Source organism: Canis lupus, chromosome X (assembly GCF_003254725.2).
Source record: "Canis lupus dingo isolate Sandy chromosome X, ASM325472v2, whole genome shotgun sequence".
Lineage (NCBI taxonomy): Eukaryota > Metazoa > Chordata > Mammalia > Carnivora > Canidae > Canis > Canis lupus.
Window position 1 is genome coordinate 52,924,045 of NC_064281.1, and position 24,284 is coordinate 52,948,328.

General features: G+C 37.3%; 1 protein-coding gene across 2 annotated transcripts; it reads left to right on the forward strand.

The window, feature by feature from the left end:
- Positions 1–673: 673 nt before the first annotated feature.
- YIPF6 (Yip1 domain family member 6) lies at positions 674–23,951 on the forward strand. Of its 2 annotated transcripts, XM_025466072.3 has the most exons (8): positions 674–1,033; positions 1,473–1,579; positions 9,260–9,388; positions 10,586–10,664; positions 13,993–14,035; positions 16,541–16,666; positions 17,277–17,434; positions 19,444–23,951. In XM_025466072.3, exons 1-8 carry the CDS (start codon positions 943–945, stop codon positions 19,560–19,562), a joined length of 852 nt encoding a protein of 283 aa, XP_025321857.1. In that variant the 5' UTR covers positions 674–942; the 3' UTR covers positions 19,563–23,951. The 2 variants fall into 2 exon arrangements, with proteins under 2 accessions (XP_025321857.1, XP_025321858.1); XM_025466073.3 differs by lacking the exon at positions 1,473–1,579 and having other exon boundaries at positions 692–999.
- Positions 23,952–24,284: the final 333 nt, after the last annotated feature.

Genomic DNA, 24,284 nt, shown 5'->3' on the forward strand with positions numbered 1-24,284 from the left:
TAAGGCACTTTATTACACACCCATTCCTACTCTGTTTGTTAAAAGCAGAAACCTAATATTCACTCCCTCAAAGGACAGCCAGTATCTTGAATACTCCTTGCATCAAAAATGAATGTATTGCCTGATTGCATTTTAACCTGGGGCCAAGGAAAGTGGAGTGGAAAACACCGAGCATGTCCTTTTAGGTAGGGAAAAGTAGGACATGCAGGGTTGGTTTTTTTTTTTTTATGTTATTCTTAGAATACCACCCTCTTTTAGACCTTAAACGTTTTTAGTACTTGCTCCAAATCAATTAGCAATTTTGGAAGTTGTAGAGGGATTAACATTTGGCCAATGTATATAGAGAAGCTAGCTTCACAACTCCTCAAAGGGGGCGAGGGAGAAAAGTAAGCTTATTTAGTTTGTAAAAGTTGAGAATTGGAAAGCGGCTGGTGGAGGTTGGGGTGGGGGGACACAAGGAATCAGCCAGGCAGGGGCGACAGTGGAGGGAGCGGTCGGTCAGGAGGGTTTGATCTCTTTATTCAGGAGCACGAAACGTGAAATTGTTCGGCAGCCCGGGGAGCCGCAGGCTTTTTCCGTGAGGTGCTAGCTAGCCCTGGGGATCCGCCCTGAGCTGCGTGGGTGCGACGGATTGAAGAAAACAGAGGCGGGGGCGAGGGCAGCGGCGGAGCGATCTGAGCGCCGCGGTTAGGAAAGGGGGAGCATGTCTAACCGGACCCGTGCTCCTAAGAAGCGAAGCGAAGCAAGCTAGGCGCGGCGACTCGGACCTTTCCCCGACAACCGGAGGCCAGACACGGAAAGCAAAGTGACGGGACCAACAGCTGTTACCAGGCGCCTTTTGGTGACGCGACCGCCACGCGATGACGCGCTGACCAGCTGCGGCTTCCACGTCTCGGGTTCCGCAAAGGCCTACGGGAGCGACCCGGGAGAAGGAGGGCTAAGATGGCGAAAGCGGCAGAGTCTTCTGGAGACCCGGGGACAACAACTCCCAGGCCGCTGGTGAGCTTGGGTTCTGCGACAAACGGGACTGAGGGTGAGGCAGAGTGCCCTTAAGGAAGTCGGGTGACGGGCTCCTGGTCTGAGAAGGCCGGAACTCCCCCTCCCCTTAGGCCCGCGCTATACCCGATGCCAGAACCCGTTCCAACACTGCACCTGCTCTTTGGGCTAACCGCTTTCCCCCTGCCCTCCTCGTTCCTTCCACGCCTTCTTGTGAAACTCCTATTCGCTTTTCTTTCCCATACTCTCAGGGCTGGTCCTCGTCCCGTACATTGTGTTAAATGCCGAGCTTTAGGTGATTTCTTAAATATCTTTGTTTCTCCTGTCCTTCATGTTATCAAGTTATGGTACTAGTTCTTGGAGTAGCAGCATTCTTGGGTTAATGAGATTGCTTCCCATAGGACGTTATAACTTGATTATTGATTTGTTCAGTGACCTCAGTAGTCTTGGTTTAATCCCTGCCCTCCCTGTTGCAGCTCGTTGCAATGCTCTTCATGAACCTTATGCTCTGCATGATGCAACCTTGCTCCTGTCACCATGGGATACGATTTCCATTGCAAATACAAGCTCAAAGTCTGGACAGGTATTTAAGAACACAGGTTTTGGAGCTAAACTTACTTGGGCTGGAATCACCCACTCTTCCTCTTAAGAGTTTAGGCAAATCATTTCATGAAGAGTGTTTCTTCGTTTATAAAATGGATATAAAAATACCTGCCTCAAAGAATTTTTAGGAAGGTGAAATGCTATAATTTAGGTACAGTGTTGACCACAATCAGCATCATGAACTGAGGAGTATAATTATTCAACATTCTGCCCTAAGATCCCTCTTCCCAGTATTCAGTTCTATAGTAGTTGTTTAATAAATGGTACTTCCCTTTCCTCTGTGTTAAATAAATTGGCAAGTTAACAAAGCAGAGGACTGGACTGGGAAACAGATGAAATTGCTTCTGATCCTGGTTCTGCTTACTAGCACTATTGTTTATCACTGCATTCACTCAACAAATATTTATCGAGCATTGGCTATGTTCCAGGTACTCTTTTTAGGCACTGAGGATACAGCAATGAAAGAGAATGAGTGGGTCTAAGTTCTCATGGAATGATTGTGACCTTGAGGAAGTCACTCTCAACCCCAGTTTCCTCATTTGGAAAATGGGATAGTAACCCATCACAGAACTGATGAGGGTACTAATGAGATAGTATACACACAGTGCATGGTTGACATAGTTACAGGTGCTTAGCTGTTTCCTGTTCCTGTTCCACCTCTCTTTTATGAATTTTAGTGGTTTTAGCCATTCATTATTTAACAGTACAATCCACTTCTATTTAGTGATATTTATTGAACTCCCACAATATGCAATGCACTATGGTAGCTGCTTTAGGGAATACAAATGAGTTGCTCTTATGATGCTTATAGTCTAATATGACAAATGTACAATGCTAAAATAAGGTAGTATATCAGAGAAAGTTACACATAAAACCTTAACAGGGATCCCTGGGTGGCGCAGCGGTTTGGCGCCTGCCTTTGGCCCATGGCGTGATCCTGGAGACCCGGGATCGAATCCCACGTCGGGCTCCCGGTGCATGGAGCCTGCTTCTCCCTCTGCCTATGTCTCTGCCTCTCTCTCTCTCTCTGTGTGTGACTATCATAAATAAAAAAAATAAAAATAAAAACCTTAACAAAATTTAAAGGAAGATGCTATCATGTCCAGTTGGGGTGACAAAGCAAGCTATATAGTAGAAGTTATATTTGAGAGGGCCTCAAAAGGGTGGGTAGGATTCTAAATCTCAGGTGGGCATAAGAGCTATCAATGATTGAGCATGTGCTATGTGCCAGGATTGTACTAGACACCCTCTGCATATTTTGGGGACTTCAAAGCAACCATTTCAGTTATGTGGCTTTTAAACTCTGTTTTACTTGAAGATGAGAAGATGAGACTCAGAGAAGTTTGATTTCCCTAGGGTCTTAGAACCCGTGAGTGGCCAGGCCTAAAATTTGAAGCTAGGTCTGCTTCTGAAATCCAGATTATTTGTATTAATACTACACAACCTCTCATGGGTGAAGGTACAGAGGTTGGGAAGTGTTAATGTATTTATAGGACAACAGGCAAATCACTTTGGCTAAAGCACCGGGAACTTTTAGGAGGTAAGCCTTAGAAAATAAGGCTACTGAATTAGGGAGGCAGTATGAAACAGTGGTTAGGAATTTGTGCACGGGGGTCAAATTGCCTAGGTTTGATTCTAAGTTCTATCATTTAACCTCTCCATGCCTCAGTTTCCCCATCTGTAGACTGAAGATACAGTATTAGTTAGTTCATAGGATTGTTAGGTGGATTAAATAAGTTAAGACATGTAAAACATTTGGTAGAATGCCTGGTGCATAATGATTATTCACTAAGTGTTATTTCTTCTTATTGACTACTAAGGTTGGAGGTTTAATAGGCGGAGGAGCCAGTGGAAATTTTTGAGGAAGGAAGGGTTTAAAATCATGAATTTGACAACATAATTGAGGGACACTTCCCATGAGGAATGTCTAGAATCTAGACCAGCAAAACCGTAGTTCTAGGAGCAAGTGATTGCCAACTGGACTATAGATAGATAGCAGTGGTGGGAGTCATAAAGATCTGAGACAGGCAGGATCCTCGAGGGTTTGTAGTGCTAGGGAGAATGTATCTTGGCTCACAGTTTTTCAAACTATAATGTGCATAGCAATCATCTTATTCTGATTTGGTAGCTCAGATGAGACCTGAGATTCTGCATTTCTCACAAGCTCCCAGGTGCTGCTGCTGCTGCTATTGTTCTCTATACCACATTTTGAAAAGCAAAGCTGTAGACAAATGGGAGGATACTGATGCCTGAACAGAAAAGATTTTTTTTAATCTTTAAAAAAAAAAAAAGAAACAGCAATCCTGGAGTTTGAAAGGTCAGTGTCATAGTAGTGAGAGTATGCAGTTTCAAAAGGGGTGATTTACATATAAAGTGCTGACGAATATTCAGAGGGTGAAAGGATCCTTATATTTCTTCATTATGAGGTCACTGTTACAGAGCCATGTCAGTAAAGTTGTAGGAAGTCCAGTGCCAAATTACAAAGGATTAAGAGAGTGGGCAAGTGCAGAGCAATTTGATCAGGAAAGAGGAAGGGGACAAGAGTAGTTTGAGGGAATGACAGAAACAAAGAAGTGATGTATTTGAAAATTGTATTACAGAAGCTTTTAAGTATATAAATAAAGAGTGGTGTAATGAACCCTATGTACCTATCAAAAATCTGCTATTCTTTTTTTAAAGATTTTATCTATTTATTCATGAGAGACACAGAGAGAGGCAGAGACATAGGCAGAGGGAGAAGCAGGCTTCCTAAAGGGAACTCGATGTGGGACTCGATCCCAGGACCCCAGGATCATGCCCTGAACCAAAGGCAGACACTCTACCACTCAGCCACCCAGGCATCCCAAAATTCTGCTATTCTTATTTCATCTCCCCACCACATATTTTTTTCTGGAGTATGATTTTTTTAAATTTATAATCTATTTTTAATTTATTTTTTAAGTTCAAGTATAATTAACATATAGTGATATAATAGTTTCAGGTGTACAACATAGTGGTTCAACAATGCTATGCACATCTCAGTGCTCATCATGTCAGTGTACTCTTAATCCCCTTTATATTTTTCACCTATCCCCCCCCACAACCAACCTCCCATCTTGCAACCATCTTGTTCTCTATATTTTAAGAGTCTGGTTTTTTTTTGTCTCTTTTTTTTGTCATTCATTTGTTTTTGTTTCCTAAATATGAGTGAAGTAATATATATGTCTTTCTCTGACTTTTTTTACTTAGCATTAAGTTACTCTCTGGATCCATCCATGTTGCTGCAAATGGCAAGATCTCATTTTTTTATGGCTGAATCATATTCCATTGTATATATACCACATCTTTATCCATTCATCTATCAATGGACACTTGGTATGCTTCCATGTCTAGGCTATTGTAAATAATGTTGCAATAAACCTAGGGGTGCATATATCTTTTCAAGTTAGTGTTTTCTTTTTTAAAAAAAAGATTTATTTATTTACTCATGAGAGACATAGAGAGAGAGGCAGAGACATAGGCAGAGGAAGAAGCAGGCTCCCCACAGGGAGCCAGATGTGGGATTTGATCCCAGATCCTGGGATCACGCCCTGAGCCAAAGGCAGATGCTCAACCACTGAGCCACCCAGGTGTCCCATCAAGTCAGTGTTTTCATTTTCTTTAGGTAAATACCCAGTAGTGGAATTACTGGATCCTATGGTGATTCTATTTTTAATTTTTTAGGAACCTCCATACTGCTTTTCACTGTGGCTGCACTGGCTTGCATTCCCACCAACAGTGTATGAGGGTTCCTTTTTCTTCGGAGTATGAATTTTTTAAGCATTTTTACTTATTTATTTACAATTGCATCCAAAAGCATAAGATACCTAGGAATAAACCTCACCAAGGAGGTAAAGCATCTATACCCTAAAAACTACAGAACACTTCTGAAAGAAATTGAGGCAGACACAAAGAGATGGAAAAATATTCCATGCTCATGGATTGGAAGAATTAATAGTGTGAAAATGTCAATGCTACCCAGGGCAATTTACACACTTAATGCAATCCCTATCAAAATACCATGGACTTTCTTCAGAGAGTTGGAACAAATCATCTTAAGATTTGTGTGGCATCAGAAAGGACCCCGAATAGCCAGGGGAATATTGAAAAAGAAAACCAGAGCTGGGGGCATCACAGTGCTGGATTTCAGGTTGTACTGTAAAGCTGTATCAAGACCGTGTGGTACTGGCATAAAAACAGACACAAAGATCAATGGACCAGAATAGAGTAACCAGAAATGGGCCCTCAACTCTATGGTCAACTAATACTCGATGAAGCAGGAAATACTATTTATTTATTTGAGAGAGAGTGAGAGCCAGAGAGATCAAAGATGGAGAGGGAGAAGCAGACTTGCCACCAAGCAGTGAGCCTGATGTGGGATTCGATCCCAGCACCCCAAGACCATGACCCGAGCTGAAGGTGAATGCCCAATCCACTGAGAGCCATCCAGGCGCCCCTGGAGTATGATTTTTTAACCTGTTTATTTTTAACTAATTTTATACATACCGAAAAGTTGCAACAGAGATTTCCTACATATGCCTCCCCCAGTTTCCTCTAATATTAACACTGTGCATAACCACAGTACAATGATCAGAATCAGTAAATTAACATTGGCACAATACTATTAACTAAATCACAGATCTTACTTGAATTTTATCAGGTTTTCTACTAATGTTCCAGGATTTCACATTGCATTGACCTGTTATTTTTCCTTAGTTCCATTCAGTCTTTAATGGTCTTTCATTGCCTTTCATGATCTGTTCTGAGTCTTTTAAGGCAAATCCTAGAAATATCACTTTTCCTGTAAATACATCAGTGTATTTCTCTAACAGGTAAGGACATTTTCTTTGCTATCACAATAACAAAACTAGTAATTCCTAGATATCATCTAATCCCTGCTCATCATCTCACAATTTTTTAAAAAGATGTGTTTTTACAATTTGTTCAAAACAGGATCCAAACAAACTCAACAAAATGCATTTGGATAATAAATCTCTTAAGTTTCTCTTAGTGTATAAATGTCCTCCTGTTTTAAATGTAATTTATTTGTTTAAATTCAGTGATTTGTCTTGTAGGATTCTTCACTTTCTGTATTTGGCTGATTGTATCCTTGTGGTATTTTTAGTATGTTCCTCTATCCACATATTTCCTTTAAACTCTAAGATACAGAGGTTTGATTGCATTCAGGTTCTTTTTGGTTGGAGGTGGAGCAAGAATAAAAAAAAAACTTAGGTGGTCCCTAAAATTAGGAATGTTTGTTTTTTAACTATTTATTAAGAAAAGTTTCAGAGGCATACAAAAGTATGGTAAAATATACCCTCATGTACCTAACTTTCAATACTTATCAATTTATGGCCAATCTTCTTTCTTCTATAGCCCTATCCATTTCCCTACTATACTATTTTGAAAGAAATCTCAGGCAACATGACTTGAGTAAATATTCCCTAGTATCAAGTATCTTGTCAGTGTTCAAATTTCCATTCATCTCCCAAATGTCATATTTTTATAATTTAAAATCTGACTCACTACCTGTTTTTAAAAATAAGGTTTTATTCATTGTTTATATCTTGTCTTTGATTGCTTTCATGCTACAGTGGTAGAGTTGAGTAGTTGCAACAGAATCTACATGGCTCTCAAAGCCCAGAACACTTACTTTTGGAGTCCTTTACAGAAAACGTTTCATGACCCCTGCTTTAGGCAATCATCTTTTATTTATTTTTTTAATTTTTATTTATTTATAATAGTCACACAGAGAGAGAGAGAGAGAGGCAGAGACACAGGCAGAGGGAGGGAGAAGCAGGCTCCATGCACCGGGAGCCTGACGTGGGATTCGATCCCGGGTCTTCAGGATCACGCCCTGGGCCAAAGGCAGGCGCCAAACCGCTGCGCCACCCAGGGATCCCGGCAATCATCTTTTAGAATCATTTAAAACAAGAAAAAATATTTTTTGTACTTATCTTCATTTTAACCACTTCCTGGTGATCTTTTCCTGTGTAAATCAAAGTTTCCTTCTAATACCATCTTCCTGAAGATTTTTATTTAACATTTCTTGTAGTGCATGCCTCAGCATTTGCTTGTCTAAAAAAAAGTCTTTATTTTGCCTTCATTTTTGATAGCTTCTTTTGCTGGATTTAGAATTATAGGTTACAGGGTTGTTGTTTTTTTGTTTTGTTTTGTTTTGTTTTGTTTTTGCAGCATTCTAAAGGTGCTTCCATTTTCTTCTCGCTTGGGTAGTTTTGGGTGAAATGTCTGTTATTTATCTCTGTTCCTCTGAATACAACATCTTTTGTTTCTCTAGCTACCCTCAGGGTTATAGTTTTGGTTTTCAGTAGTTTGAATGTATCCAAGTTTTGGATTTTTAATTTTGTTTTGTCTTTAGGTGTTTATCTTGAGTGGGGTTCTCTGGGTTTGGGTCTGTCATTTGATATGTTTCATTATTTTGGGAATGTGTTCAGCCATTATAAAAAATCCAAATATATTTTCAGATACATTTTCTCTCTTCTGAGATTCCAATTATATTTTTCTATCTATCTATCTATCTATCTATCTATCTATCTATCTATCTATATTAGACTATTTGATATTGACTTACAGCTCTTGGATGCTTATTCTGTTTTAGGTTTTGTTTGTTTTTCTAGTTTTATTGAGATATAACTGGCATTATAATACTGTATAAGTTTAAGGTATACAATGATTTGATACATAGATTTTTTTCTTTCTAAAATTTTCTTTTTATTTTAGTCCAGATAATTTTGACTGGCCTATTACTGATTTCTTTCTTTGGCTGTGTTGAATCTACAGATACAGCTGTCAAAGGCATTATTCATCTGTTAAACTGTGTTCATTTATTTCTGACATTATCATTTGACTTTATACTTTCCATATCTTTGTAGAAATTCACCATGATTTGTGCAGCATACAATCTTGTACTTTATTTACCTGCAACTGCTACCATTTAAATATTGTGCCTGTTGGGCCAAAATCCATGAGAAGGGATTGCTTTTGTTTTCTTAGGAACTTGAAGATTTCAACGTTTTAGTTACAATAATAAAATTTGGCAGATGAACATAAGAGTTTATAAGCTTGCAATCTCATAATTCACTTTGGAAATGTTGTTTGATCTGGTTTGCCAAGTAACCTGGTAAAAAGAGTAGAGATCAAGATTTATTTTGCTATTTCCCTGTTCTTCCCAGTTGCCCTTCAGGCTTCACATAACACTCCTTTCTAGCCAGCAGAGGCCACCAGAGCCTACCAAGGAGCTGAAGAGCTACAGAATTGTGGCTGTGTAAAGATGTGATTGCCAAAAGGTCACTTTCAAATAGCTTTGCAATCTTGTTAGCTTGTGCCCTGTGATGGCTGCATGCTTGAAAGAAAGCAAATATTTGAGAGCAAGAAAGTATCTATGCCATTTACTTTGTAACTTTTTTCATCATATGCCATCTCCTTCTTTAAGTTAAAAGAAATAAACATTTGAGAATTTTAGTTGACCACATTGCTTAACATCTGGTAAACTAATACCTTACTTAAAAAACTGTATAAAACCCTACAAAAAGACATAGTCCCTGCTCACTAGAAAATGATGTCTTTGAAGAATGCTGCAGTTGATTACAGGCTTTAATTTCTTTTCCCCAACTCTTCTCAGTTTGCAGGCCTTTCCGATATATCAATCTCTCAAGACATCCCCGTGGAAGGAGAAATCACCATTCCTATGAGATCTCAAATTCAGGAATTTGACAGCTCCACATTAAATGAATCTGTTCAGAATACCATTGTAAGTAAGACTAGCTGATAGAACTCCTGTTCAGTAGCATGGGACTAAATAACTCTAGCACTTTGTAATTATTTTTGTTTGGTTCACTGATTTTCAGTAAATCTTATTTATTGAAATTTAAGATTTTCCCCTAGAGAACAATTTGGTACAACCTTCTTGGACAGCAGTTTGGCTATAATGAGTATTAAGAATTTTACAATTTTCAAATATTTTTAGCTGATAATTCTCCACATAGAGTATACAGAAATTTTTTTTAAAAATGTTTTTCAAAATACAGAAAAATATGAATATACAAAGATATTTATTATAGCAGTCCTTATAGTAAAGGGAAATTGAACAGCAGAGAAGTTATCAGTTAAGTAAATTATGTTACATCTATGTAGTGGAATACTAAACAACCATTAAAAATGTATTTACAAAGAACTGTTAATGACGTGAAGAAATTTCTAGGTGAAAAAAATTAGGACAGAATTAACTATATTTTTACAGGTTATATTTGTATTACTACACTCTTCCTCAAATGTGTTGATTTTTTAAAGATATTTTTATTTATTCATGAGCAGGGAGTAAGGGCAGAGGGAGAGGCAGATTCCCCCCACCTGCACTGAGCAGGGAGCCTGACACAGGGCCCCATCCCAAGACTGTGAGATCATTACCTGAGCTGAAGGCATATGTTTAACCCACTGAGCTACCCAGGGTCCCCTCACATGTCTTGATTTTTTAAAATCTGGCTTCTAGGATTCTTTTATCAGTTAATCTGGGAATGTTGGAAATTAGTTTGTTTTATATTGTGTATAATGGAGCAGGCTAATTTATGGCCCTTGGACTTCATCAGTTATGAACTGAAAGTCAGATGCCATGTTTTGCAGAGTAGATTTTAGTAGATCTATCATTTTAGGTTCTTTGAGTAACATATTGGGACAGCTATATTTCTCTTTTACAGAGCTTTAAAATTAAAACAGAATGCTGGATGTGGTAAAGAGTTAAATGTTGGCTTACGGAGTTAATAAAAAAGTTAATAGAAACACCCTGCCTTTCTGGTCTGCTTGTGTAGTGAAGGAGTTAAACTGGAATTGTAGTTCCCAAATTCAATGAAGGACTCCCAGGTGGTTAAAATAAAAGAAATTTTAGCAAATTAATTGAGGGGACTACTTGGTAACTTTGGTCATGATAATGCAAGTTGTTTATATCTTTCAGATGCGTGATCTAAAAGCTGTTGGGAAAAAGTTCATGCATGTTTTGTACCCAAGAAAAAGTAATACTCTTTTGAGAGATTGTAAGTATATGAGTTTTTTGAGGATTTGCTGTTTTTCACTGTACCTTATCATCAGTACTTTATATAGCTAAATATCTATGATAAAAAAAACCTGACATTTTGCAGAATGAGAAAATATATAAATAATATGCAAATAAACATTTTGGAAGAACTTAAACATTTAGAATGGAATTTCAAAGATTGGGAAGATTTTGCTTGATATACTGTCTTCATCAATAAATATAGTCTGTATATCCTCACCTGCTATAATAGCCACTGCAAAAAATATTTCTGGAAGCTGCAAACACATAGGGACTTTATTCAACTAAAGAGCTGATAATTTAGAAGGGAAAGGCAAAATGTTTGAATGTTAAATTAGAATAACAGCTAATACCCATTAAGGATTAACAAATTAATAGTATCCTTATTGACATTTCTATTTGTAGAACTCTTAGTCTGATGACTGATTTTTTTTTGTTCAAGAGGTCTATCAAAACTGTTTGCAATGAATTATGTTCTTATTTAGAATTTATTATTAAAATTGCTAGACCTTTTATTTTTGTTTTCATAGTACCCTTTATCAGAAAAATTGAATCAGTTGTTTCAGAATAGTAACAATCGGGTTGTACATGAGTATACCTTCTATTTTGGCAGCATCTCAGCTATCATGTAGGGATTTCAAATACGTGGCACATGTGCCATCCATTTGTGGAGACTGGATGCAGCATCAGAATCTTGTTCAACATAATACACTGTGGGTTGGAGCTTACATGATTTGCTGCTGCTGGTATGTAGTGGAAATAGGATGGACAGATCTGTGCTTGAATAGTGGTTCTGTCACTACCTATGTGATCTTGGATAAGACAGTTAACTTTTTTGAGGCTCAAGTTTCTTCCTCTGTTAAAGGGGAGATAATGTGTATGTGCTGATGAAAATTAGAGATAATGGCTACCAACTACCTCGCACAGCATCTGACATTTAGTAGGCACTCCATAAATGGTAGCTATTATTCTAGTGCCTTGATCTTCCTCTATACACACACATCTTTTTTAATCCTTACAACAACCTTATGAAGTAGGAGTTACTGCTCCTGTTTTACAGACGAAGAATACGAGTCTCAGAGAAGCTGATTGTAGTCAAGAAGACACAGGCAGAATTAGAACCCAATTTTCTAGTTCATTGCCCTTTCCATTTTACCACTGCTATCTCAGATGTAAAGATATCCTTTCAACTGCTGCCATGGCTCAGTCCTAAGCAAGGTTGCTTCAGTGGCAATGCAGAACCTGTGTGTTATTTTGCTGATTAGTGATGATCATTAGCTATGTCATATGTTATGGTCCATTCCCAGACCTTGTGGGGATAGATAGACAGGCTGGCACAAAAGTTAAGTCAGTCATTGCCCAAATTTGCTCTTCTACTCTGCCCTGTTAGCATAGCGCTCGGCAAAGTGGCAAGGAAAAGAGTTCATGACTTAAAATAAATTTTAAAAAACACAATGCAATATCACTTCACACCCAGTAGGATGGCCATTATCAAAGAAACAGAAAATAACAAGCACTGGTAAGGATGTGGAGAAATTGGAACCTTTGTGCATTGTTAGTGGGAATGTAAAGTGGTGCAGCTCTGTGCTAAACAGCATGGTGGTTCCTCAGAAAATTAAGCATAGAATTACTATATGATCCAGCAATTCCACTTCTGGGTTTATACCCAAAAACTGAAAGCAGAAACTCAAACAGTTATTTATACACTCTTGTTCATAGCAGCATTTTTCACAATAGCCAAAAAGTGAAAACAATTTCAAATGTCCATCAACAGATAGATGGATAGATAAATTGTGGTATATATACCATGACATACCATATACTGATGGAATATGACTCAGCTTTAAAAAGGAGGGAAATTCTGACCTATGCTGCAACATGGATGAGCTGTGAAGACATTATGCTAAGCTAAAATAAGCGAGTCACAAAAGGACATATATTTTTTCACTTATATTAGGTCCCTAAAGTAGTTGAATTGATAGTAAAATGATGATTGCCAGAGGCTAAGTTGGGAATGAGAGTTATTATTTCATGGGTTGTAGTTTTAGTTTGAGAAGATGAAAAAGTTCTGGAGATGGATGATATGAAGGTTGTACAACAATGAATGTACTCAAACCTGTACACTTAAAAGTGACTAAAATGGTAAAATTTGTGTTTTATATATAGACATATACATATATGTATATATAGATTATTATATATAATTAATTATATATATAATAAGGAAAGTTTTAAAATACTGTTATAGATTTTTTATGAATTAAAAAAACTGCAGTGTATTTTTTAAAAGTCAGTGTATTAATGTCAGTTGTACTTGAATTCACTTTTTTAGTTGATAAGCTCAAAAATTGAACAAGAAAAACAATATTTTATCAGAGTGGTAGGATTATGATTTTTCTTTATATCTTTTCCAAACTTTCCACTGTAGCATCAAAATGATGTATATAATGTGAAACATATTTAAGTATGAACATATGCATACTTCTTTAAAATTATGTACATATGAGGGTAAAGTTAGAAATGGTATATGTCTTTTTTTCATATTAGTCGAGGAAGGTAATTTTGCTGTAAGCTGTATGTTACTAAACTGTTGGCTGATTAATTTACCTAACAGCTATTAATTGAGAACCACTGTGCTTAGACCTGATATTGGCAGAGCCTTTTATACTTTTCAGAAAGCTTTCATGTTATTTGCTAGGGTTTAACCTTATGAAATTACTGATATTGGCCTGTTTTTTCACCTTAAAGAACAGCAATTCCCATACTAGTTCAAAGTAAGGATTATAAAAGAGAAGCAGTATTGCAGAATAGAAAGAAACTAGAAGTAGGAATCAGAAGACCAAGGTTCTGGTCCCACCTCCACACCTATTTATATAAACTTGGGGAAGTCATTTCCTTCTCAAATTCATTTCTCATATTCTTGATGTGAGCCTGATTATACTTGCCTTGTCTAGTGGAGTCTCACTTTGGTTGAGTGACTTGGCTCTAGTCTTTCTGAGGGGGGGTACCTAAGTATTTTGACTCCTGACTCATTGGTCTTTATAGCATACTGGAATGTGGCTTAGTAGATAGAAGAGGGATGAGTTATGGGATATGAAGGCAACAAAATTGAAAGGATCTATGAAGAAGGACATTCAGAATCGGGGACCAGGGAGGACAGGAAGAGGAGTAGGAGAGGTGGGAACACTTGGGCAGGCAGAAAGGTAGATATCTGAATTCCAAGAGTGGAAGAGGTAGGTACTGGAATAAAGATAGAAAATACTACCTGGTTGTTTCTTAACAGTCTTCTGTCTTTTCTTGCTTTGTAGGGGACTTATGGGGCCCTTTGATCCTTTGTGTGACACTGGCATTGTGAGTACTTGCATCTCCTTCCTTTGTCATTTGAGATAGACTATACTTTTTTGTGTGGAGTTTCAAAACTGAGGGAAATTTTGATTATTTCATGTAGGACTTCTATGACATATTGTACTCCTTATGATTTAATTCTAAAAAGTCAAATAGGTTTCCACATCAATTCAAAGAGTGATGGAATTAAAGATGTGAAAACTATGCTCCTCTCTGTTTGCCAATAACTTCTTAGCCTGTTTTAGCCATTTCTTTTGAACTGACATTTGTTTACTCTCATGCACCTCCCCATCATTAAATTAATTAAATATCTATAGGTTTAAGCACTGTTGATTTGCAGACATAATTCTTTTAAAATCCTAATAATAATATGAATGAGAATAAATTAGAGTAGAAGTGGTAGAGTTCAAAGCAAGATCATGTTTCAAAGTGTTAGGCTTTCCTTATTATTGTACATAAAGGGAGAGGACAGAAGAGCGAAGTTCCATTGGAGAGGGGAATATAACCATTGGTAGTGTGGAAAAAATACTGCATTAGGATTCAGTTGTGGGTTCTCATCCTGACTGTCCTATCAGCAAAGTGATTTTGGGCTACTTAGAACCAAAATGTATATAATGATTTTTCCCAGTTTACAGAAAACTTTTAAATACCTTCTCTTTATTGTGTCCTCATAAAAAGAATATTATTTTGACAAACAAGTTTAGGTTCAAAGAGATTGAGGACTGAACCAAGATCACACAAATAGTGGTGGACCTGGGATTCAACCTCAGGTTTTCTTGACCGCCCATTCTCTTCTTCTGTGGTTATTATGTATCTCTTCCCACCTAACCCCCGTGGGTCTCCTCTTCCATTATCTATACAAGGAGATGGCTGAGGAACCCTTCCAGGCTTGACCTTTTATGATTCTAAATTCAAAAAAATTTTAAATGTCTTCTCTACCCATTTTTAATATAAATTAAATGTGTGGTAATTTAGGTAATAACATAGAGTGCTGTTTCTTATGCCTTTAATAATCACATCAAGGATAATACTCCAGTGCCTTGATAGGCAGGTTTATATTAAAATCACTGAGTATATACATTTTTTAGTTTTAAAAGATTAACATTAGAAATTATGTAGTTTAACCTAATTTATTTGCAGAGAAGAAAACCGGAGTCCCAAGACATCAAGTGATATACTCTAGTTTATACACCTAGTGACACAACTAGGATCACTTTCTGGATCTCCTGCCTTGGAGGCCTGTTAATGTTTTCCCATCACACCATGCAGAAGCAATAGAGATTCCAGACAACAAGTGATGTGTGCCAGCATTCCTTGCATCGGATTCTCAGAACTCGGAATGGACTGTGTACAACTAGAGAATACACAAGTCTGTCCTGGCAAACAGCATAGTAGGACAAGACTTACTTTGGGACTCCTCTATACTATGCAATAAAAAGAGGTTGTGAGCTTGGTGTTACTTATTATTTTTCTGGAAAAAGTTATACTCAGCCCAAGTGTTCTCTCCACAATTTAAAACAGTTTATGTCTGTAAACTTCTTAGACCAAGAGAGGATATTTAACTGACTGTTCAACTACTACATTTTAAAGCAAAGTCTTTTAGTAATCCTCTATATGTTTTGATTCAAAACAATCAACTAAATAGGTTTATAACAGTTTCCATTTTGAAATGTCAGAATTAGGGGCACCTGGGTAGCCCAGTCAGTTAAGTGTCTGCCTTTGGCTCAGGTCATGATCCCGGGATCCTGGGATTGACCCACATTGAGCTCCCTGCTCAGTAGGCAGGCTGTTTCTCCCTCTCCCTGTACACACCCCACCCTTGCACCTGCTTGTGCTCTGTCTCTCCCTCTGCTCTCTGTCTCTTAAATAAGTCAATAAAATCTGTAAAAGTTAAAGAAGTTAAAATAATAAATGTCAGAACTAAAGCCTTAACCAAAGGACTACAAATACAAATGTATCTAAGGCCTAGAGAAGTAACCTAAATATATACATTGTGATTTGGTGACCTGAAGCCCCTTGTGAAGGAACCTGCTGCTATGTCATTCAGCTGCTCCCAATTGTTGCCATGTAGGAAAGTAATGTAGGCCCAGTGTTAGAAATTCTTCAGGTTTTTAAAGAAAATCCAGAAATACATACTTTTAGGTAAAACCTCCCAATTTTAAAATACTGTCATTGGAACTTAAACCCATTTTAAGTCTTGTCCAACCTCATGTCTGTGAGCCACATTTGGCCCTTCAGTTTATAACCTCTGCTTAACCATAAAGGTCTTCAGTAATTTTTTTACACATCCCAACAAGGCCAAATGAAATGACCCTTGTAGTCCTGAGGCATTTGGAATTGGAAATAAGGAAGTCTTGCCAAATACTTCTGGTATTTTGCTTTCTTTCATACAACCTACATATTACAGATCTTCAGGTAAAGTTTAGGACAGGTCCCTGATTCAAAATTTGCCTTAACTTTATTGCTCTAAATAAAAGATAAAGTAATTCTCATGCCATTTCCTTGTCACAGAATGCTTCAAAGAAGCTCTGTAGATAGTGAAAAGGATGGAGGGCCCCAGTTTGCAGAAGTGTTTGTCATTGTCTGGTTTGGTGCTGTTACCATCACCCTCAACTCAAAACTTCTTGGAGGAAACATGTGAGTATTCTTAAAATGTACTTTGTCCCTTGCCATGTAGCATATCTTAGATTTTTAGGAAAGTCTGGCTAGTTAGGTATTTTAAATGAGGGCTAAAGAGAAAGTTCTTTTAAACCCAATGAACAAGATAACCTAGTTTAACTTTCCTTAAATTATCTAGGGTCCTTTGATAAGCTTCATATGCTCTCTCCAGCTCCTGAAATTGTATGGAGACTTTTTTTGTGTTAAAAGATTATGTCTGTCTTGCAGAATTGGTCCATAGCTTTCAACAAAATCTCAAATAGGTCTTTAAACTAGAAAAGATTAAGAACCACTGTTTTAGAGGTTTAGTGGGAGAAGGAAGTCTCTAGGAATTTGAGTAGATCCTCTGGTATCCTAGATGATGGACACTAAAGGAGTTTGAGAGGAAAGGAGGAAGAGTATGGGGAAGGAAAAATTAAAGCATGTGCTTAATACAGAAGTTTAGCCTCATAAAATCAATGTTAGAATATAGGTATTATATATGTGGAGGAAAGAAACAAACCACAATATAGAGAAATCTATATAGAGAAACTATCATGATACAGATCAACTATATTTAAGATCTTTATGGATGTATGTTATTTTTTAGATCTTTTTTTCAGAGCCTCTGTGTGCTGGGTTACTGTATACTTCCCTTGACAGTGGCAATGCTGGTTTGCCGGTTGGTGCTTTTGGCCGAGCCAGGACCAGTCAACTTCATGGTCCGACTTTTTGTTGTGATTGTGATGTTTGCCTGGTCTATAGTAGGTAAGGACGTACTTGTGTCTACAATACATATAGCAAAGCAGGTAAAAGCATGAGTTAGAGGGGCATCTGAGTGTGGTTGAGTGTCTACCTTTGGCTCGGGTCGTGATCCTGGGATTGAGTCCTGCATTGGGCTCCCAGCAGGGGAGCTTGCTTCTCCCTCTGCCTATGTTTCTGCCTCTCTCTCTATGTCTCTCATGAATAAATAAATAAAAAGTATTTTAAGAAAAAACATGAGTTAGAGATGAAGACCAGATGAGGTGCAGTGTAATTCCTAACTCATATGTGAGTGCTTTGATTCTTGCCAGTGTCATCCATAGAGCCCTCTTCTCTACATAGGCAATGATAGGGATGATGTCTGTCTTACCTGAGTTGGATATCTGGACTTCTGAGATGGACAGCCATATCCTTTCTTTTTTATTCTTAAATAATGGATAGCGTTGGGAAAGGAGATTATATCAGACCTAGCTGAGATCCTAGCATATAGGAGGCATAGGTGATGTGAGAAATGGCTTGGGTCTTTTCCTGAGAAATTAATCATGATAAGAATAGTAGCCAGAATTTACAGATTGCTTATTATAGACCAAGAACTATCGTGAGTGCTTTATATGTATTATCTCACTTAACCCTCACAACAACTCTAAGAAATAAAAACTAGTATATTAGTCCCATTTTTACAGATAAGAAACAAACCCAATGAGATTAAGCAACTTGCCCTAGGACACATAACTAGTGAATAGGGGGATTGAGTTTCAAACCCAAGCATATCTCATTTACAGATCTGTTTATTTTTTTTTTTTTTTTTTTTTTTTTTACAGATCTGTTTAGAACTGTATTATACCACCTCCCAATATAGGCTTTTAGGAATCATTATATAGTACCTTTCTGCTTCAGTAGAAAATTCTGCCAAAGGTTAGGAAGCGCCCATAGCAGCAGCAGTGAATGCTGTGTGCTTATTGTTGTTGCATTCCTAAAATTCTCTTAGAATTCTACCTTCAACTAGAACTGTTCACAGTTTCTTGTTTCATGGGATAGAAAGGCTGCCTAATATTTTTAAGTGCATTATCATATCTTTGCTCTGGAACATGGTTAAAATCCAAGAAGTAATATAAAAATAAGGTCTGAGAATGCCAGAATTGACATTACAAAGACTGTGTTAAGCTCAAATGCTTTACCCATGGGACAACCCCTCAATCCCTTACTTAGAGTCTGATAATTTACCATACTTGTAGTTCTAAATATCCAGTGCCCAGGCTCAGCAGTTTGGAAAGTAGAATCTTAGAAGAGAGAGAGAGAGTGTCACCTATAAGCATTCCATTTTTCTTTTTAATTTCAGCAGATATTTCTTAAGCACAAACTATGTATCAGGCATTGTACTAGGCATGGTCTCTGTCCTCAGAGTTTGTAACTTAATGGAGCAGCCAGACAGGTAAACACTTAAAGGCAATAGGCATCCCAGGTGGGAGATGGAAGTCCATGCAGGATATGGTAGGGACACGGAGGAGGTAAGTGGGCAGTTCTGCCTGGGGTGGCAGGATATGAGATGGTTGTTCAGGAAAGATTGCCTGTAAATGGTGACCACTGATGAGTAGATGAGTCTCATTTCCTGGATGGCATCTAAAATAGCTGATAACTTAATAATGAGAACAATTACTCTAAAAGCACAGCAGTAGGAGGCCATTTGCCATAGGAACAACTTGCCTTATATATCTTCTACATCTTTCTCAGCACATTCAGGTTAGTAACTTTTCAGAAAAGGGTAGGAAGCCCCTTTTAGAAGGATTTTCATGTGAAATGGTTGAAAACTTTCAAAGGTTCATATTGGAAACAAGTAGCTCTCAACTATCTAGAAAACTATGCTAATGCCTTTTTCTCTGAAGAGCACAAATATAACTGAACTTTTAGTATAATTCTGTGTTCCAGACTATGCCGAGCACATTAAAATGTAGTAAATATTAGTGCTTGTAACAATCTTATTTATTAAAGATTCCATTTTGTTTTGTTTTGTTTAGCCTCTACAGCTTTTCTTGCTGATAGCCAGCCTCCAAACCGGAAAGCCCTGGCCATTTATCCCGTTTTCTTGTTCTATTTTGTCATCAGTTGGATGATTCTCACCTTCACTCCTCAGTAAATCAGGAAATGCAGATTAAAAACCAGTGAATTGAAAGCTCATCTGAAAGATACAGCTCACCATGGAACTTTCCCTCTGGCCCTCTTTTGTCTAATTTTGGAGGTATTTGGTATGTGAGGAGATTAAAAGGGAACCTTAAAGTACCACCATTGCTTATATAAGGAACCGATGTTTGAAAGGCTGTCCTTTGCCTCTTGATGTTATTTCTTTAAAATACATAGCATATGCAGTATAGTGCTGCATTAAGGCATGATAGGGTCACTGTGGCCCATTTGAGTGACAACCAATGATTTGGGAAGCACATAGATACATTCTGCAAGTTGAGTGGAATTAGCAACTGTATTTTCAGTTTTGAGATTACCAGTTCAGGTGCAGCTCTTAAACACATTGCCTTATGACTATTAGAATATGCCTGTCTTTTCATAAATAAGAATGGGTAGTCTATCCATTTTGTTTTATTTCTTTCGTAGGCTTAAAAGATAATGGCTGAGATTGGGAAGGGGGTTCATAATTGGGGAGGAGAAAACATGCGTTTGCTGGTATTCAGATTTTGACTAGAGAAAATTCTGCACATGTTGCTTTTTGAAAAAGCAAAGGACTTCTAGAGAATCCACTTCTTTAGTGTTTCTATATAGTCCCCTTTCCGCCATGCTTATTCACAGCACTTCAATGACACTCCAGTTTTTAATCTTACTCCCTAGCTCTGAATATACAAGCTGTTAGCAGTCAGTATGTAATTTTCCTTTCATTAAAGCTCTCAGTGGACCAGCAATTGAACTTATCAAGTGGAAGACCTCAGAAAATTAGATTGGTAGGTCCTTAACGCATATTATCATTTGGGCACTTCCTTCTTCTTAAGGGTAGAATGAGGCAGTTTTGGATACAGCATAGCTCTAAGGAATTCTTCATTATTCTGTGTAGTTTGGCTTCTAACTACAAAGTAAAGCCAAATCAGAAGCCTGCATTTAACCATGTGAACATGGAGGGCTTTAGTGTTCTGGTGGCCGGTTCACAGAACAACTAGATGCTTAGAGCATGACAGGATGACATGGATTTACAGCTGCCACCTTTTCATAGTGGGCTTAGCAGTTTTTTCATTACGTGTGCTTTTTGGGTTGGGGAATAGTAATTTATTTTCTTGCTATTAGACTTTATTCATAAAGCTACTTAGCTCTTTTTTTAGACAAGTACCTTTTTTGCACATGTGCACCTACTTGTGTTCTCAGCTATTTATATACATAAGTGTGAAAGCTTTTTGGGGAGCTGATTATCTGAAAAGGCTGATTCTAAGCTAAACAGGGCTCCTTTAAGGTAATACGAGCTACTGCCTTCTATAAATTGCAGATGGAAGAAATCTTAATAATCAAAAGATTAGGAGTCAGGCAGAGAACATTCATTGTATATACAGTTACTTATCAAGATAGGAATTTATTCCACAGTTTTTCTTTATCATGGAATCTAAATATTTATTCATTTTGTATCTAGAGACTATCTACCCATAGATATATAATTTAAAAACATATTTTCTCCATTCCCAAATTAACCAAGAACACCACTAGGACAAATGGGTTCTTGGCGTGATACTAAATTACTAAGCATTACAAAGTTGGTCCCCTCTGTCCCAGCATTCCAAAGGTTTTGGTTATGTATTTGTATTTATTTCAATTTCCCTTCTAAATTTTAAAATAAACCTGGTGAGCACAAAGCCAATTTTCCAGTCTTGAATTGGTAAAGACAATATTTTGAAACTGGTTCTGATTTTGAAATTGGTCCTTAAGTTGTCATCCATTTCGATTGCCTAAATTTTCCTAACATATTAAAAACATCTCTCTTCCAAAGTTTTTCATAATCTGTCCCGATGGTTATAGTGTAAAATTAAAGAAATGATTGTGTTTCTCAAAAGGGAATTGCCTACTGAATTTTACTCAGGCTAAATATTTTGGTCAGAAATTTTTAAGGCTACAACTGGGGTGGGAGTTATGTGGGTGGGGGGAGGGGTTATTATATTGGGTGTTAAGGCAATTAATTGTTGCTCTCGGGTGACTTAAGGAATGGTTTCATTTCATTTAAATAAAGATGCGTTAAATGGAGATTATCTTTCTGAAAATGAATGGTCAGTTTTATGGTATAAATGATTATTTTTTAATATATGCAAAAAAGGTCTTCTGTGGCAGAAGACCTGATTTTCTGGAAGTTGTAACCCTCAACACAACTTTCCCTGGTTTGCTGCAAAGGCACATGGCTAATTATAGAATAAAGACTAGAAGAGAAGGGGATTTTAACAAAGGAAACCCTGTCCCAGGAATTGGGAAGTTTCATGCTTTAGATGAAACTCAAGTGTGTGAGCATCATGTCCAAATGTGGTGCATCACTACTGTCATGGCTTATCATTTGCTGCTCAAACTTCTGAGTTTGAGCCTCCATTGTCACATTCTTTAGCAATAGGAAAGGTGAAGACTGGATGTAATTGTTATTCAGATTATAAAAACTCAACTGATGCAGACATTCTTAAATGTGCAGTGTAGTCTTAAATGTCAACCATTAATTGTCAAGTCATTTGCCTGGTAGGAATCTTATTACTCGAGTTAAATTGGATCTTTTTAATTATGATGGGGTTTTTCTGTTGTTGCTCAAGGGGGGCTTGACACAGGACATAGGACCGGTCAGCATTTTACTGTTTACTATATTGTCTTTTTATAACTATCTCCCAGATGTGATTAGAAGGCTAGCAAGACTGTATTTGAAGATTTAATTGTATACTTCTTATAATCTAACTACTTATTGTACCTGGAGTTCCTGTTTATTCCTGAAGATGAAAATGAAAATCTTTTGTCATTTTAAATCCTTGGGTGACATCAAGTCATTAAATTTATCTAAATACCGTAATGATATGATCAGACATCCGTTGCATGAGTGGCTTTATTCTGGAGTAAAATACTGAAATTGTTATTCTTAATTAGACTGTTAATTTCTGAGACAATTTGGATAGAAATAAATGTATGAATGTTAATTCATGTATGTAAATTAGAAGTACTTTTCTAGATTCTGTGGGCTTTTATTGAAAATAAAGAATTTTTAGGGATTTACTCAGGCCATAGGATGGCCAACTAATAATAATGACAATAATATTACTACTAATAATGGCTAACACTTATTGGGCACTTATATTGTGCCAGGCAATATTCTATTTTTTTAGGAATTTTTATAACAGCTTTACTGAGACATACTTTACCATAAAATTCACCTTTTTTTTTTTTAAATTCACCTTTTTAAAGTGACATACAATTAAGTGATTTTTCAGTATATTCACATAATTGTGTAATTTTCACTACTATCTCATTTTAGAACATTATCACATCACAATAAAATCCCATATCCAGTAGCATCATTTCCTTTCCCCCTTCTCTCAGCCTCTGGCAACCACCAATCTTCTTTCTGTCTCTATTGATTTGGCCAGGCACTATTCTTATGTGCTTTTTATGTATCTCTTCTAATCCTTAATATAAAGTGCTACAATTCTCATTTTACAAGTAGAAAATTGAGTCACAGAAAGGGTAAGTAAATTGCCCAAGGTCACACAGTAAATTGATTTAAAATAGGAAAACACTGTAGATGGGAGTAGGACACAGTTCTGAATTACATTGCTATGTTCATTAAATGAATGTACCCCTTTCCCAGAGTACACTCCTGTCATTACGATTACACCCTACGAATTGACTGGAGATAGATAAGTCTCTCTCTCTTTTTTTAACCTGAGTAATAGAACAGTATATTAGCATGTGAAAAAAAAACACAAGAGCAGTTGTATATGAAAGAGTTAGGTTTGCTGTCCTCCCCCACCTTGAGCCCCTTTTCTCTCCTTATCCTCCACCCAACACACACACACACACACACACACACACACACACCTTGCCTTTTTCCCAGTCTTAAGAATCAAGTGACTTCTGCCTCTTTCATTTTAATTCTCCCAGAGGGATGGTTAATGCATCAAAATTTAACCTGTTTATTCAGATGTTTCTAGTCAGGGGATGCATCTAGTCACTTATAATTTCAGTTATATTTCTAAGACCTCGTAGAGCAATAGTGTGAGAATAAAATCCTTTTTTACTTGGGTTAGATTAGATGGGGTAAATATGAGAGTAAGGGCTTTGCCTTAATGAAGTCGGTGGTTCCGCTGGTAGGAAGTGACCACACGCTGCTCTTGTTCACTCTGTCCTGTTTATTTCAGAGCCATTGTACTCTATGCCATCACTGCTGGTAATTTCTTGGTCCTCTTCAGTACTCTATTGTAATCCTGATCTTTCCTGTAAATAATGAACCTGTGGAAAGAATAAATCTGTAAAATGATTTGTGAATGTTAAATGTGCAAATAAAAACACTGGAAACGGGGATTTTGTATGTTCCTATTCTTGAGCTGAAAGACACAGATATTTGCTGCATACTGTTTTCTGATGTGATATATTGTCACCAGACAATTTCGAATGCTGTGTAGACAATCCTACACAATCCTGTACAGGCAGCAAGTTAGAAAGGGAAATCACATTCACTGAGCAAATAATATATACTGTTATGTTAGCTACTTTATAAACAGTATCTCCTCTAATCAAAGCAGCCTTTTGAAGTTGGTGGTATTATCTCAAAGTTTTGGAGCCTGGAAAATTGGGGAGGTTAAATAAATTGCCCAAAATACAATAAGTGGTGCAACGAGGGTTCAAACTCAGG

What these genes read in the sequence shown, in the direction of transcription:
- YIPF6 (XM_025466072.3), top strand. Translation starts at nt 943, where the DNA reads ATGGCGAAAGCGGCAGAGTCTTCTGGAGACCCGGGGACAACAACTCCC. An exon ending in CAAGCTCAAAGTCTGGACAG is followed by an intron (nt 1,580 to 9,259) that starts GTATTTAAGAAC and finishes AACTCTTCTCAG; the next exon opens with TTTGCAGGCCTTTCCGATAT. An exon ending in CTTTGTGTGACACTGGCATT is followed by an intron (nt 14,036 to 16,540) that starts GTGAGTACTTGC and finishes TCCTTGTCACAG; the next exon opens with AATGCTTCAAAGAAGCTCTG.